Source organism: Acanthisitta chloris, unplaced genomic scaffold (genome assembly GCF_000695815.1).
Source record: "Acanthisitta chloris isolate BGI_N310 unplaced genomic scaffold, ASM69581v1 scaffold7096, whole genome shotgun sequence".
Classification (NCBI taxonomy): domain Eukaryota; kingdom Metazoa; phylum Chordata; class Aves; order Passeriformes; family Acanthisittidae; genus Acanthisitta; species Acanthisitta chloris.
Genome location: NW_008680091.1, coordinates 47248 through 62046, shown reverse-complemented (window position 1 = coordinate 62046; position 14799 = coordinate 47248). Strand labels below are relative to the sequence as shown.

The 14799-nt window shown below is 38.5% G+C and overlaps 1 protein-coding gene across 1 annotated transcript in view; it reads right to left on the bottom strand.

The window, feature by feature from the left end:
• MIB1 (mindbomb E3 ubiquitin protein ligase 1) overlaps positions 1-14799 on the bottom strand; it is a gene marked incomplete at its 5' end in the record, with an annotated part of 68667 nt that overhangs the window by 15255 nt on the left and 38613 nt on the right. Inside the window, 3 exons of the mRNA XM_009077596.1 lie at positions 3192-3353; positions 6118-6204; positions 6588-6720. Coding sequence (XP_009075844.1) covers positions 3192-3353; positions 6118-6204; positions 6588-6720 — 382 coding nt within the window. The remainder of the gene's footprint in view (positions 1-3191; positions 3354-6117; positions 6205-6587; positions 6721-14799) is intronic.

The window sequence follows — 14799 nt, the reverse complement described above, 5'->3', positions numbered from 1 at the left end:
CCACACAAACATTGTAATATCATCCAAGTAATTGTAACTACCGAGCTGCCTTTGGAGCTGTAAACACCTTCCATCAGAGTTTCATTTTTTTAAGCTAGAATTTAGGTTGTGGCATCATTTAAAAGAATTTTTAGGGTCTGAAAGACACCTATATCAAAATAAATTACACTAAATGAGCCTGGGAATAATACCTTTACTTAGGATAAAAAGTACCCTAGGCCAAGGAACACTGCATCTGTAAAAAAGAAACTCAAATGACTTCTGTGGTGATGGGGACTGTACTTCAGAAAATTTCTCCTCCTCTCAGCTGTACAATCATCACAATGTGCTGAATGGGGAACTTCAAAACTTATTTAAAGGGGGTTCACCCCTCACAGCACCTGAGCACAGAAATGTTTTTCAAAATGACACCTAAAATGGGTAGGGTTTTGTGTACTATTAAGAGTGCTCACTACCATGCACTTTAGTTTATCAAAAAAATTAGCCAAAGAAACCTGACAAAAATAGTTTTAGCTACAACATAAAATATCCCGAGTTGTAAGGGACCAACAAAGATCATTGAAATCCAACCCTGGTCCTGCACAGGACCACCCCAAGAATCACCATATGCCTGAGAGCATTGTCCAAATGCTTCTTGAACTCAGGCAGGCTTGGTGCCTTGTCCAATTCTCTGGGGAACCAGTTCCAACAGGCTCAATGCTGACATTCAGGAGAACTACTGAAAAAAAATAAATCAGTGCTAAAGAATTAACTCCATATATTTCCACTTACAACGTAAGCTCACAATATCAGCAAAGAGTATTGTTCCGTATTTTAAACAGCAGTCAAGGCAAAAAGTAACAAATGGTAGAATTTCAAAGAAGTTGCTGTCCAATCAACTTTATCAAATACAAAAAAAACCCCAAACTCCTGCAAGCGAAATTTTTCTTTTTTTCAGTTTATTCAACTGAAACAAAACCAAAAATAATTATTTGCTGAAGTACTACCCTACAAAGAGGCACCCTACAGTTCTCAGTAGGTTTGAATAGTCAAGAGAGCAGTCCAAAGTTAATTAAAACTTGGCCAAGCAAAAATGAGCTCTATAATACTAAATATTTACAAAAGCGATTGCTATCACATAGACTAATGAAATCTGACATGCTTCCCAACCTTTAAAGGAATAAAAAAAGTAATGAAAAAGCCCCAAAACAGATTTCATCAGTTTAAGTCATCATATTTACAAAAAGAAAGCCTTACTGGTTCCCAGACAAAATTATTAGTCCTATCTATCCTCTATAATCCATCACCTCTATTTGCAATTCTACACAAGGCAGATTACCAGTGTGTCCTTGGATAGCTTTAAAGGTCCAGATGCCTGCACATATTTTCACAGTCTAGAACCTGTATTTGTTCTGGATGAAAGGTGGCTCAACATTTAAAACTGTTTACTGGTAAGGTCTAGTTTACTGATTTTTTACATTACCTTTATTTAAAATAAAGGTAGAGAGGTATAGATATTGTTCTCAATTACTGTTATGCACAAAACATTTTCAAGAGAGTTTTATCTGCTGAATATCTTAAAGAGTTTTTAAGGATATTTGAGCTAGGCTTTACTCTCTCTTACATTTCAGGGACATCTCATGTTGCTGCCACATAAAACAACAATAAGCAGGTTTTCACCTCTTCTCTGAATGCACGTATCTTCTCCACGCCACTTAAAACTGGCAGACTTGTTAGTCAGGCAAAATTTTTTTACTGCAGCTAAACAAAGCGCAAAAAAATGACCAATAGCTTGATCAAGCTAATATAGGAGGTAGTGGTTGATCACAGGGCTTTTTAAACATCAGCACATTTTTAGGTGATCAGAGATACAATCATGAGGGGATTTATTTGTCTTTATTTCTTATTGCATCTTCCCCTCTACACTTTTTCTGACTATTTTCATAGAAATAAAAAAAAAAATGCTTTAAAACCAAGGATACTTCTCAAATGAAACTAGAAAAAAAATTAATTCCTTAATTCTCTACAACACCCTCTTCCCCACAAAGCGAAGTTTACAAAGGTGATGGAAAAACCCCACTTCTTGTGTTAAAGCACAACACTAGTTTCACTATGGATGCCAGTAATAAGATGAGCAACTAAGAAACCAATTTATGCAAAGCTGAATCTGAGAAAAAGTATTCATCTCCCATTCACTCATTCCACAAACACATGCACACAAAGTATTTTGGCTACCTCTCACAGAGTCCATTTCAGATCATGGAAACAACTGAGCTGTAATTGCTCTCCTCCTCTCACTTAAAAGGACATAAACGTTTTCTTAGACATGCCAGTCATATTTTACATCTCTTTCAAAGCTTTTTCCAATGTATTTCAGTGAGATTAAGTAACCAGTTTAAAAAACATTTGTTGCTTGGTAGAATTACTGCTTTGAACAAAGGTTTTTTAATTAAGTTAGTGCATTTGTTTTTTCTTAATGAAATACAAAAACACCACCCAGAGTTAAAATTAGAAAAAACATTATGACATAGGTAAGTAATGACTCAGCAGACCTGATGCACCATCATGTTGTCCTTCTTTAATATCTAAAGACAAAATTGTTTGCATAAGGGATTCACACAGCTTTTTGAGTGTGAGCATTTCTTCTTCCAATAAAATATTTGGGCCTTTATTACCTGAGTTTCTTTGACTATTTCCTTACTACAGCACAATTTCTGAAATGAACTCTGTCAGAAAGCTATGTAACAAAACATACAAAGATGGAGAATGCCTGCTTCTAACAGAATATACTTTCAGAAAATTATAGAAGAAACCAAACAATTAAAGCTATAAAGACATGCAGTCATGTCTATCACAGAAAACAGAAAACTCTTTTGAGTCTTATTCTGTACTGTAATACTGTTTATTTCCTTTTCCTAAAAAGCTACTTTTGATTTTTTGGCAGCCACACATGTCCACTATGGGAGAGAGATTTGTAGAAATACTTTTGAGCCAAATAACCCTGTTTTTCTTTTACAAAGACAATGACTACGTGTGGAAAGCCACGTATACCTATGATTTCTGCCTACACCGCAGCTTAATGCAGAATGCCTGTGTAAACTTATGCTGCCAAAACCCAGTTTAACAGTACAGAACTAGACAAATTAGACAAAGAGACAAGTATACAGGGGGAAAAAACCAAAGGAATAAATAAATAAATGCGTTTTATTTACTGTGTTCTTTGATGGCTCCCAAGCAGTATCTACCTTGCCCACATCTTGCATGTCTTGGAGTTGACGGAGCTGTGACAGAGTGTGGTGTCTCAGGGCTTCATGCAGGGGAGTATCCCCATCTTTATCCTGAATATCCAGCTTAGCACCTGCACGGACTAACAGCTGAAAAGAGAAAGAACACAAAGTTAACAAAAAAAGCTATTTATTCCTTTAAAAACTAACTTCAGGAAACTAGGATGCTCGAGGAGGCCCAAAGGGGGTTACTCTTATCTTGCTACAATTCACAGTTGAGTTTATTTAAATTTACTTTCCATCCCCGGAGCTCAGCCCTCAACTAAAGCATTTATCTGCTTCAAATATCCAGGTTATTTCAGCAGAAGCCTAACGTTTGCCTGTTCTCTGAGTGCTACAAAAGACACAATTTTAGAGGATTCTTTTTACTGCCTAAAACTTTGATTCTTACAAGAAGCCTACAAACAATGTAAGATGTTACAGTAATATATCAGAAACAGAACAAGTGGGCAATACTTTAGACATGTTTATATTCTTTACTATTAGGTTTCAATGACCTCAAAAACCACTTCACACCACACTAAACTTTACAACTTAATTTACAGTGTCTTCCTATTAGCAAAGTAGTTAAGCACTTTTTTTTAGCAGGAGACATAAAAACCGGTGACACTATTAAAAACTATCTCAGAACACTTTGGAAAGTAATGAACTGTAAGACTCGTCTCTAAGGCTAATTTTAGACTCCCGTCCCTGGTCACATGGCAAAAAGCAAGCACAAGGCTGCACGGGCCCTTCTATTCTTATGGCCTTTGCATATAGCACTTCCATAATTCACCGCACCAGAACGTTCTTAAATATGCTATTAAATAAAGCAAATCAACACATGCTGACAAATACGTAACAACTGCCCCTAAAAAATCACATCCTGTCACTGCCACTACTCAGAAACCTGTAGACAGCACCTGAGGTTTTAACTTTAGTTTTGAGCTTTTGCTACTCTGCAGAATTCGGATTAGCAGCAGAGACAAAAGGCATAGCCTAAAACAGGAAGATCTTCCCCTATGGAACCAGAATGCCTGCAAGTATCTTAGCCTCTTGGAACCAAAGAATCTCAGACTTTATAACAGCCTAAATGGATAATAGCTTAAGAGGAATTCAGAGCTTAATTTTCAAGGAAGTATCTGCCTGCAATCATCTGTAGCTTACCATTTTCCACAATTCTTTCTTCCGTAAGGGAAATCAAGAGAACCAGCTGATAGTTGAAACAGTCTCCCCTCAACTTCTTACATTCTCTAAATGGATTTACTCTGACTACATTTCTTTCTGATAAGAGTATCTTGTATCTGCCACTACCTATTTACTGCTTACAGCTTCTCCTAGTAGAAAATCTGTAAGAGAGCTCTTTCCAGAGGAACACAGAATCCTTGGCTACCAAATTCAAAGCTTTGCAGAAGTTTTAAAAAAACAAACAACAACAAACAAAAAAGGCAAACCACTACTCTTTGTCATGGCAGCAGGGCTTTTAAAAGAACCATGCTACCTTTGACCACTATTCCACAGATGCCTGAGGGTACAAACCCAGCCCTGGAAGGTATCCAATAGGAATTAATTTTGAAACACCCAGCCAAGATGTTCTTTGCATGGCTGCATGAGTTATTTTAGGACTTCTCCAAGTTAATGTAGCTCTGAAGTACAGATACTCTACAGGGCCATTCACTTAAGCATTCTCAGATCATAAGCATGTTGGTCCAACACACATACTAGTTCTTCTACATGCCTACACCTTCCTGCTCATCTGCTACATTAATATTGTATTCCCAGGTACTGCGTCAGCTCCAGACAGGCACAAGAGTTCATCAAATACAGCTGCCAAACAGCTTGCAGGATGCAAGTGACACTGACTCTAGGAAATAATTCTTTTGGTAGCAAGCTACCCTAGATATAGGGCCCTATCACATGTTTCACTGTAATGGGATCACATCCATCAGTCCTTGGAAAGGAAGAAACCTTGCAGCAAAATAAAGCTAAACAGAACTGCAGACACAGGTCTGCATAGGGTGGACAATTCTCTTTAGGCCTGACTAAGAGACAGTTTTTCATGTAAGATGACTCTCTCTACACAAACAAAAAAATTATGCCAAGGGCCCAGGCCTGCTTGATGGATCCACTCACAGGGAACATCTACAGCAGTGAGTGCTCTGTCTGAGCCTTGAAAGTCCACTCTGACCCATTAAGTCACATCTGTCCTGTATGGACAGTGCACACAGCCCAGGATCGCCAAGCTGTGCCAGACTCCCATTTTCTGTACCAGTAACAAAGTTTTCTTAAGTTGAAAGTATTAACTTCTGCAACCATGCAAGCAAAAAAAAAAAAACAGGATAGCATTCCTTTTACCAATAAGGTACTACTGTTACTGTTTACAGCTCTTCCAAGCTAAGAACAGGGAATGTTAACACTCAGAGACAGAAAAGTAGTTCACATCATAAAAACATATTTCACTTAGCTACAATTCGCAAAAGCTGTGAGCAAGAATAATTACTCACACAGCGAGAGGAATCAAAAATGCTATTTGAAGGTCCCATTACAGCACCACGAGACTCAGACAAGTAACAGAGGAACACACTCTTCCTTACTAAACAAGGAAGGATGTTGGAATTGGCAGCTGCATAGAGGAAACCATAATGCACATGAACAAAAATTTAGCATGCCTGAAATGTTGTTCATATTGCCAACTGACCTTCTGCGCAAGGTGGCAGGTTTCTAAACTAGTCAGAGGTCATCACACAAAAATTCAGCGGCTACATGTTGTCAAAGAATCTTTTAAACATTCGTGAAGTATCCACGTCTTAACAGCCACCAACAGCTTAAGTCACATACCATTAACCATATGGCTTATTGCAAATAGGATACTTACCCTAACAATTTGTGTATGCTGTCGTTCAACGGCAAGGTGCAGAGCAGTTTGCTGGTTAACATTCTGGATATCTAGGTTTGCACTGCCCTGGAAGATATTTGAAGCATTAGAGCCTTATCACCCCAGCAATTCATCTACAGGCAAGGCAGTCCATTAGGGCACTGAGTGTGACCCTGAATATGATTCCTAGTTAGGGGATTTGAGAACAGAAGTGATTAAATACTTTAATTATTCACTGTACAGATGTTAATCTGTTGTATGAAACTAGGTATCAAATTTTTCAGTCCCTCTGCACCATCAGGCCATTGTAATGATCTCAAAGGCAAGTTTGACCTTTAGAGCTCCACACATGTCCTTCCCTGCTCCACTGCTTCTGCACTGCGACTGCAGGCGTAAAGCGGCAAACTATTTTCACATCAGATGGCTAACTGAAGTGTGACATTTAAATCCTCCTGAGATAAGAGTCCTACCTGATGCACCAGAAGTTCAGCCACTTCCACATGATTATTGAGAGCTGCCAGATGCAAGGCAGTGTAACCATCATCTTTTTTCTCGTCAACAATCCAGGGTCGTGGTAACTTGGACAGCAATACACGCATTGCACTGAAATAAACAGGCAGAGATGGCATAAACACATCTATAATGTACAATGAATGAAAACAATAGAACGTTAATTCTCAAAACTATGTAACATTAGCTAAAATAACTTTAGTAATTTTTTAAACAAAGAAAATGGGTGAAAATCTATATGTACAGTTCCAAAGCACAGTAATTTCATGTTCTCTTCCTTCTCGTTAAAGTACACAAACCATACAATACCTGAAACAGTGTGAGAATCAGGTAGGGTATTTTTTTTTTTCAGAAAAATGTTACCTAGAAGTAAAAATTACCTTATAAAAGTACTCAAACAAATTCTGAGACATAGATAAAAGAATTTTCTCTCTCTCAACGTCTTTATAGGATCCTTTACTTAAGTATTTAATGAGCAAGCTCCACTATATTAGCTTTCTTTAAAATCATCACACTCTAAACTGATGTCATGGGCTCTAAAGCAGTTAAAACTCAATTTCTGAGGAAAAAAAAAGGATCACCTCTTAGGTACAGACAAAATAAATGCTGAAACTGTAAAGAAAGTATTAGTGGAATATTTTCTTAACAGATAATGGCTGAGTATAACATACCATGCCAGTGTCTGGTACTTAGGGGTAGGGTGGGGAAAAGCAACTCGGTTACTACAGTATTACAGCAGACTGAAATCCATTAAGGCCAAAGACCAAAATATTAAGGGCATTAACAATACAGCGCTATATAAACAAATTGCTCAATCTTGTATACTCTCAGAAACACAGTTTCCTTAAGCTTACATGTCTTCAATTAGCTTTTGGAATAGGTAAGTAACCAAACTTAAATCCCTTATTGTCTTATCTTTTTAAACAGCACATGCAGCTCCCTTATGACAGTTCCTCAAAGACAAACAGAAAACCAGAAACCACTATAATCTGCTGCCAAGATTTCTCTCATCTGATTTTTCCCTACTGTTGCAGAAACATGTTATCTGCAGGAGAAACAGAGCTACTTCACAAAATTCAGGCTTTTAAAATCCAAGTAACACTAGCTAATGCAAGTGGAACCACTTGGTCACACAATGCCTTGCAAGGTCAATAATGTAACTGAATTAAACAGCTCTTCCTTAGCCACCTAATATTGAAAATGTGGGATCTCAATAAGCCTCAGAAACAGCCTCATAAAATGAGCCTTTCAGCTTTTACTTAGAAATACTCTGAGCAGGTAGGAATAAGATGACTGCACTGTCAAGTAATATCTGAGCTCAAATTCATTCCAATAATCTGTTACCCTGAACATCCACACTGCATAAGTGCTATTCAAGCCCAAACTCTTTTAGAGCAAGCCATTATGTTTCCCACAAAACAAATGAAAAGCTGTGGTTCTGGAGACAGCTCAACCCAATAAGCTCTCCTGAAAAGCAGGAGTAAAAAAAGTAACAAGCAGGAGCCTGTGAGATAGAGTACTGTACCAGTAAGGAAGCGCACTCTGTCCTACACACCGGTCGGACACTATGCTAATGACCCTGACTTCTTAAGGGTCTCCATGTGCTCCTGCTACTGCACTGAGTACCCAACAAACCCTCAGTTTCACAATTAATATCCTGCAGCTGCCAGGATGGTATGCCACTTTTGTTCCCCAGAACCAGTGTCTGAAGGAACCACAGCTAACTCATTGCATCTTCAGGCTCTTGAATCACACAGGCTCCCAGGAGACCCATGACCAACTGCGGTGTGGAACATCCATAGCCAGGCTGTTCTGGAGGTCTGTCCTCTGTAGAGTGGACAGAAACCATTTTCAATGTATTAGGATTCTTTTTATTGTTGTTTTCCTGGCAGAACTAAGCTTCTCACTTCCTCACAGTCCAAATCACTTATAAGACAGCAAAATAAGACAACACTTAACAGATTGTACATTGCTCATTGTGAACCATTGCTCAACTTTTACACATAACACCTTTTACAGCTCTGTCACATGCCAGGAAAATAAGACTAGAACGTTTGAGAAAAAACAAACGCTAGCAACAATAATTCTTTGAGAGATTCACTTATGCAGGAGTTTCCCAAATTAAGGATAGAATTTCATAAAACAAGTCAGCAAAGTTTATGAAATGTGGCAAAATAAACCAATGCTAGTTTTATTGATAAACATAATTTGTTTTGTAGAAATGGTGCAGTATTTTCAAACCTAGAATATGTTTCTGGTTTGCAACATCAGAACCATGGTGAGCAACCAGGAAAAGGTGGGGCAATAATAACCTAACTAAAAAAACAAGGTCAAGAAATTTTTCTTACAACTGCAACTATGACTTGAAGAATACCACAGAAAGGCATCAACACTCAAATCTGCTTACAGCTAGCTTGTCTCCAAAGTAGCTCCAGTCACTAAACAAGGAACTGTCCTAACCAACTCAGATGATATTTTATATTCTTTTCTTCAGTAGGAAAATAAGAAAACTGCCAGCTCCACAGATAAATAAAATTAAAAGCACATTCACGCACTTTAACAGATGCATTGAGAAGCAAGTATATTTCAGAAACATTACTGCCATTTCTTTAACACCTCTCATACTAGAAAGCAAAACAAGAAACTAATTGACTTGGTATTTTGTATGCTATGAAAAAAATCACTCATCCTAATATTTGTGTGGGTGCCAGCCTTACCAAATCCTCTTTCAAATCTTTTCCTATTTAGTTTGCTGTCTCTATCATGAAAACTTTCATCTGAAGTTCAACTAAAAAATATTTGGGGGTATCTTGCTTTCACAGAAATTATACGCCTGCTACATTTTAAGATGCTTTTAAAATGCATTGGTCTTACTCGAAAAACAGAAGGACCACCAAAACAAATGGTTTCTCTGTCTGATATATTTTTATCTCACTTTTCACAGCACAGCACCAGAGGGACAGCAACTACTCCTCAGATTTTTCTATCTATGCAAGTAAAGACTACATCGCTCCCAGTCCATGCTATATTACAGGACAGCAGGATGGAAGGATGATTTCATGGAATGACACCTTAAAATTCTGCAAGATATCAATATGCTACAATGGCAAATTCTTTGAGGATGCTCAGTGGCTGCATCCTCCTCCTCATTAGCTGAGAGGTAGTTTCCTGCAATGCACAAGATCCTGTTCCTTCACACCGTAGCCTGCCTTCCTACAGCTACACTATTTCGCAGGATTTTCTAGAGCTGCTGCCAAAATTTTGACAGCTAAGTGGCTACCATTCAGAGCAGCACTCACTGGAGCAGGCATGCATTGTATCACAAAAGTCATGCTAGTGAATTAATGCTGCCAATTACGCAGTAATTCTTGATTCACTTTTCCCCATGAAGTATTAAAGAAGAAGCCAGGTTGTACTGCTCCATTTTTAGAACCACAACACAGATGCAGTCCTGAAAACTTGCTTTCATTTTGTACACATTAAAACAGACCACAGACTACTTTCACTGTAGCTGTATTGGAAAGATCAAGAAATCAGCAAATCTAAGCAGCTAAGAAAACTTTTCAGACTATTATCTTCAGTGGATTCAACTGTTACAGATTACATGGCTGACTGAGTAGCTGCAAAAATTATTGACAAGATGCTTAAAACTCTTATTGCAACTATGCCATCACTATGCTGTTTATATATTATTGCTAAAGCATCACTAATGAAAAAGTTTTGTAACAGGTAAGCTTTGGTATTTGTTGGCCTGCAGTATTTACAGCTTAGCAGTAAGCTGATATAGATTTTGGGCCTTTTTTTAGCCGGATGATTGTTTGTAAATTCTGAAAATTTCTAATGGGACAACAAACAATTTTTGAGGAAGTTGTCTGTAAAGCCCTAATGGGGGTGAGGAAACTAGTGCTTCCTTTACAGAAGCTAAACACACGCTCAGTGACAAAGGTAACAAGAAAGCACATATGTATAGGGGGCTGAGATCAAGGTATCTGCGCTTTCACAGACCCAGCTGTTGGGGGTACAGTGACCTATATAGCCCACCATAATTCAACCCCAGAAAAATGACAGTTCAGGCTCTACTAGTTACAAGTTATTTGGTAGAAGAAACACGCATTTATACTGTGCTACAGTGAATTTGGGATGTCGAAGAATAACAGCAAATGTTGCTGTTACATGCATCTTCAATTTGACCTTGTCACACAAGTAATACCTTTGTTTTTCTTTTTAGAGTCTGGAATCATGGCTTAACATATATAGGGTCATATAATGGTTTGGGCTGGAACATAGCCAACCAATCTGCCATGGAAATTGAACAGCATGAATTGTGTATTTGCAAAATAAAATGTATCACAGATCTGAACAATACACTGACTTATTTTCAGCCACATAGAGCACTTGTTTCAACACCAGTTACCAACATTAGACATACCAAAAAAACAGTAAGTCATAGTCATGATGAAAACACGGTCTATTATTCATTATCAATCTACATAAAAAATTAATTTTCTTATGCAGTATTTTACTCAGAATTTTTACAGATGCTCATTACATGGATATATGATATATAGAATAATGGATTTATTTGGAAAATCTACAAGATAAAAGTATTTCTAAGCAAGATGAAGCTAGCACCTCACGGTATAAAAACAAGTCCAGATTTAGCAGTCTTAACTGCAAAGGCATCCTTCCACCCTATTTACAAAACACATGAAAAACTAGAAAAGATTCTCTGCTACCAACTGCAACTTGATTGCAGAATGATTTAAATGGGGTAGGTTGGGGGTTGTAATATGGTGGCGGGGTGGGTTTGCTTGTTTGGGCTTTTGGGGTTTGTTTCTTGGGGTTTTCTTAAGAACAGACATTTAAGATGTAAAAAAATTAGGCCACTTCACAGTCTGCAAAAGCACATTTAAGTTAAATGGCTACTGAAAGGCACAATCCCACTTCTCCTTGCACTTCAATTCCTACATTATGTTGGCTCTACAGACATCACTTTCCAGTGAGTGAAACAACCTGCCAGACTCTTGATTTGGCAAGTTTGCTTTCAGACAGATCAATGAGATAATCCAACTTACCCTGCAACTTAACGATCATTAGAAGCGATAGGAGTAAGGAAATGATGAAGCCTGAGCTGCAGGGAGGGCAGACTGCCCTTTCCAAAAGCAAAGTCTTAGATCAGCATAAACTTATCAGCAATCATATCACCAGGGGTTGTAATGATTCACTGCACTTTCTGCTACAAGTTTCTCTACTCCACTGACATTCTCCTCCCTCAAGACAGCTTTCCACTGCCTCAGTCTGACATAATTTCATAATACAAGATATTTTACAGTAATCCTGGCTTGAATTATTTCACACACACACATACCCCCCTCCCCCATCTTCCTCTCCACTGATTCCCAACCCTGGCTCATGAACCTGTTCACCTGCCTCCTATTACATCGTCAAACAGCTGAAGGAACAGATCAGATTTAAAGACAGCTTCCACGGCAAAGTTTCCCTTAAAGGCTGAGTAGTCTGACATGTATTTTACAACACAAGAGAAACAAAGCTACTTTTTCCTAATCCTGTTCTTGTCCTCTGACTCCCACTTCTGCTCAAAAAACCTCCCCCCCAAAAGTGGTCCCAACACTGTATCTAAAAGGTCAATCCCTTTCTGCTGGATTATTTTTCATACAGAATAGTACCCCGAGCGTGGTCACCGTGAAGCTAAAGAAATATTTGTACCAACATAGTGCAAGAAGTAACACAGGAGCAGGACAGTGCTATTTTTGGCAACGATACGATCGTAAGTGCACGTCAGCACACAACTTCAAGCCAAATCAGTTCCCTGATCTGGTTCACACCACACTTGCTGTGCAGTATAGAGAGTCACACTGCAAGAATGAAGAAGGAAGTATCTACCCCTCAGGAACAAGCAACAACGAGTAGATTAATATCTCAGACTGGCATTACTCAGCACATTACATCTTGAAATTAAGAGTTAAATATTTCATATCTGACCGACGGCCTAGTTAGTAGAAGTTTAAGTAGGCAGAGGCTGTTTCCTCCTTCTTGTCTCTCAGATTTTCAAGCATCTCTTTGTTTTGAAAAATCAATTTCAATATACATGACACTGAAGAAACAATGAGGTACACGAATTTACATGGAATTCACAAAAATATATTCTGTATTAGCCTAGATCCTGCACAATGATATTGTCTTCAGTGTATAATCATGAAATCAAACAAAGAGAAAAGAAAAACGTGACTTTTACCAGAAACCTACACTGCAACAGAGGTTACGGGGTAAGCAGCTATCAAACACAGAATCAACACCAGAAGAAGCAGCAAGAGAGGTATAAATCCAAGACCATGATCTGCTCAGGACTTGCAATTCACTCTCTACCCTATAGTACTGAACTTTCTAACTACTGATTACATCATTATTAATGGAGATGACATTTCCATTTAATAAGTTTGTGTAACTTTAGATTGAGACATCTTCAGTTTATTCATTCAGCAAGGATTTTGACTGAAAAATACAGAGAAAAATCTTGAAGTATTTGGGTTCCTGACTGTTGTATTTAAATGGCTAAATGTCAGTTATTCTTTTTTAAAGGAAACATTTTACTCCCTATGAATATGAAAATCCCCCTTTTTATTTTGAATGTGCAGTTATTAGGCTTGTCACAAGCCAATTTTGTACATGAAAGTCACATTAATGCACTGAGCTGTTCCCTTGATTTTTTATTTCTTTTCTTCTAAAACATACCAGTTTTTTCAAGGAACAGTAGCACCTAACTTACATGTACATTTATTTTAATCAGTAGTAATTCTATGGCTAAGCATTGTAAATATTTTGGAATTATCAAACATAATGGCGTGGAATTTTATTAATTAGTTTTCCCAAATAATTTCTAACTGAATTTGAATATGGAAATGCAGGGCCACAAATCAGCACCGGCTGATTTATAAAATAGCTACATGAATTCCAGTTGAAAACTTAGATCGAGGCTGCTCAGGTTATTGACACGTTGTTGTTACTCACAGAATTTTTTCACTGATCAAGAAAGCAGGTTACACAACCTGCCATGGCAGCACAGGATATTTATTGTTCTGTATCTGCGTGAAGTCCTTGCCTTGTTACTAGCAGGGCTGCCTTTTTTTTTCCCCTCTCCCTCTCCTCCCCACCTCCCCCCCCAATGTTTCTAAGTATAGTGACAACCTCATCAGGGTTTACTAGTAGCAGCGCAAGCTCAGTGAAAACCTGGGAAATCTAACTGGAAACACGAGAGAGAGCTTTATTTGGCAGTGCTAAAAAAACCTGGGGACAAATGGCTAAGCGGCGGTGGAAGTGCAGGCTGCACAATCAATAGGCAGAGAGCTGGATAGAGGCTCCCTTCGCTGCCGGATCGACAATCGACAGCTGAGAGACTATTTTTTGCAATGGTTGACTAAATATGGTCAGGGAAGAGAGAGGCACAAGAGAGCCTGTTTGCCTGGGAGTGCATGTTTCAAATGCTTAGCTGCCTATAAAGCCGTAACAGTTTTGCTCGTGCCCTCTAAGTGGGAAATACGGTTAGTGTCTTCTGTAGTGTGTGCGCGGGAGCCCTGACCTCGCTAGCAGACTTGACCTCTGAAGATGGAAAGTAGCTTCAACACAGACCTGCCTACAGTTAAGCCTGGAAACATAACCTCAAGCAAGAAAAGATGCAGTGCAATATCTAAGGAACTAGAAGAAACCAAAATTTGCCGGGGGAGGGGGGAGACGATCGCTTTTTTTTTTTGTGCCTTTTTTTGGTTTTTTCGGAAGCAACTCCAACTTTTGGGGGCTTGGTTTTGGTCTTTTGTTGAGTTTTTGTTTTTCTTTTTGCCTGTGAATATCTTCATCTGACAGTGGGCTAAGTTCACCTTCCCTTGGCTTCCTAGCATCTATCCTTGGAGTCTTAACTCTCAGTCCAGCAGACATAAGGTATAATTTCTATACAACATCATCCATATTTTAGCATTCAAAGAAAGGCAGAAGGTGCCAGTTAGGCACCCATCTTCATGCTTTTTTTTTCTTTTAAGTTTTATCTATTTAAGGTGGTGAGGTACTGTATGCACCGACATTCACCCCCCCTTGCCTCCCCCTCCCATGTAACGAAGAGCTGATTCAGCGAATAGAGTGAGAGAGCACTCAGGATGAGAT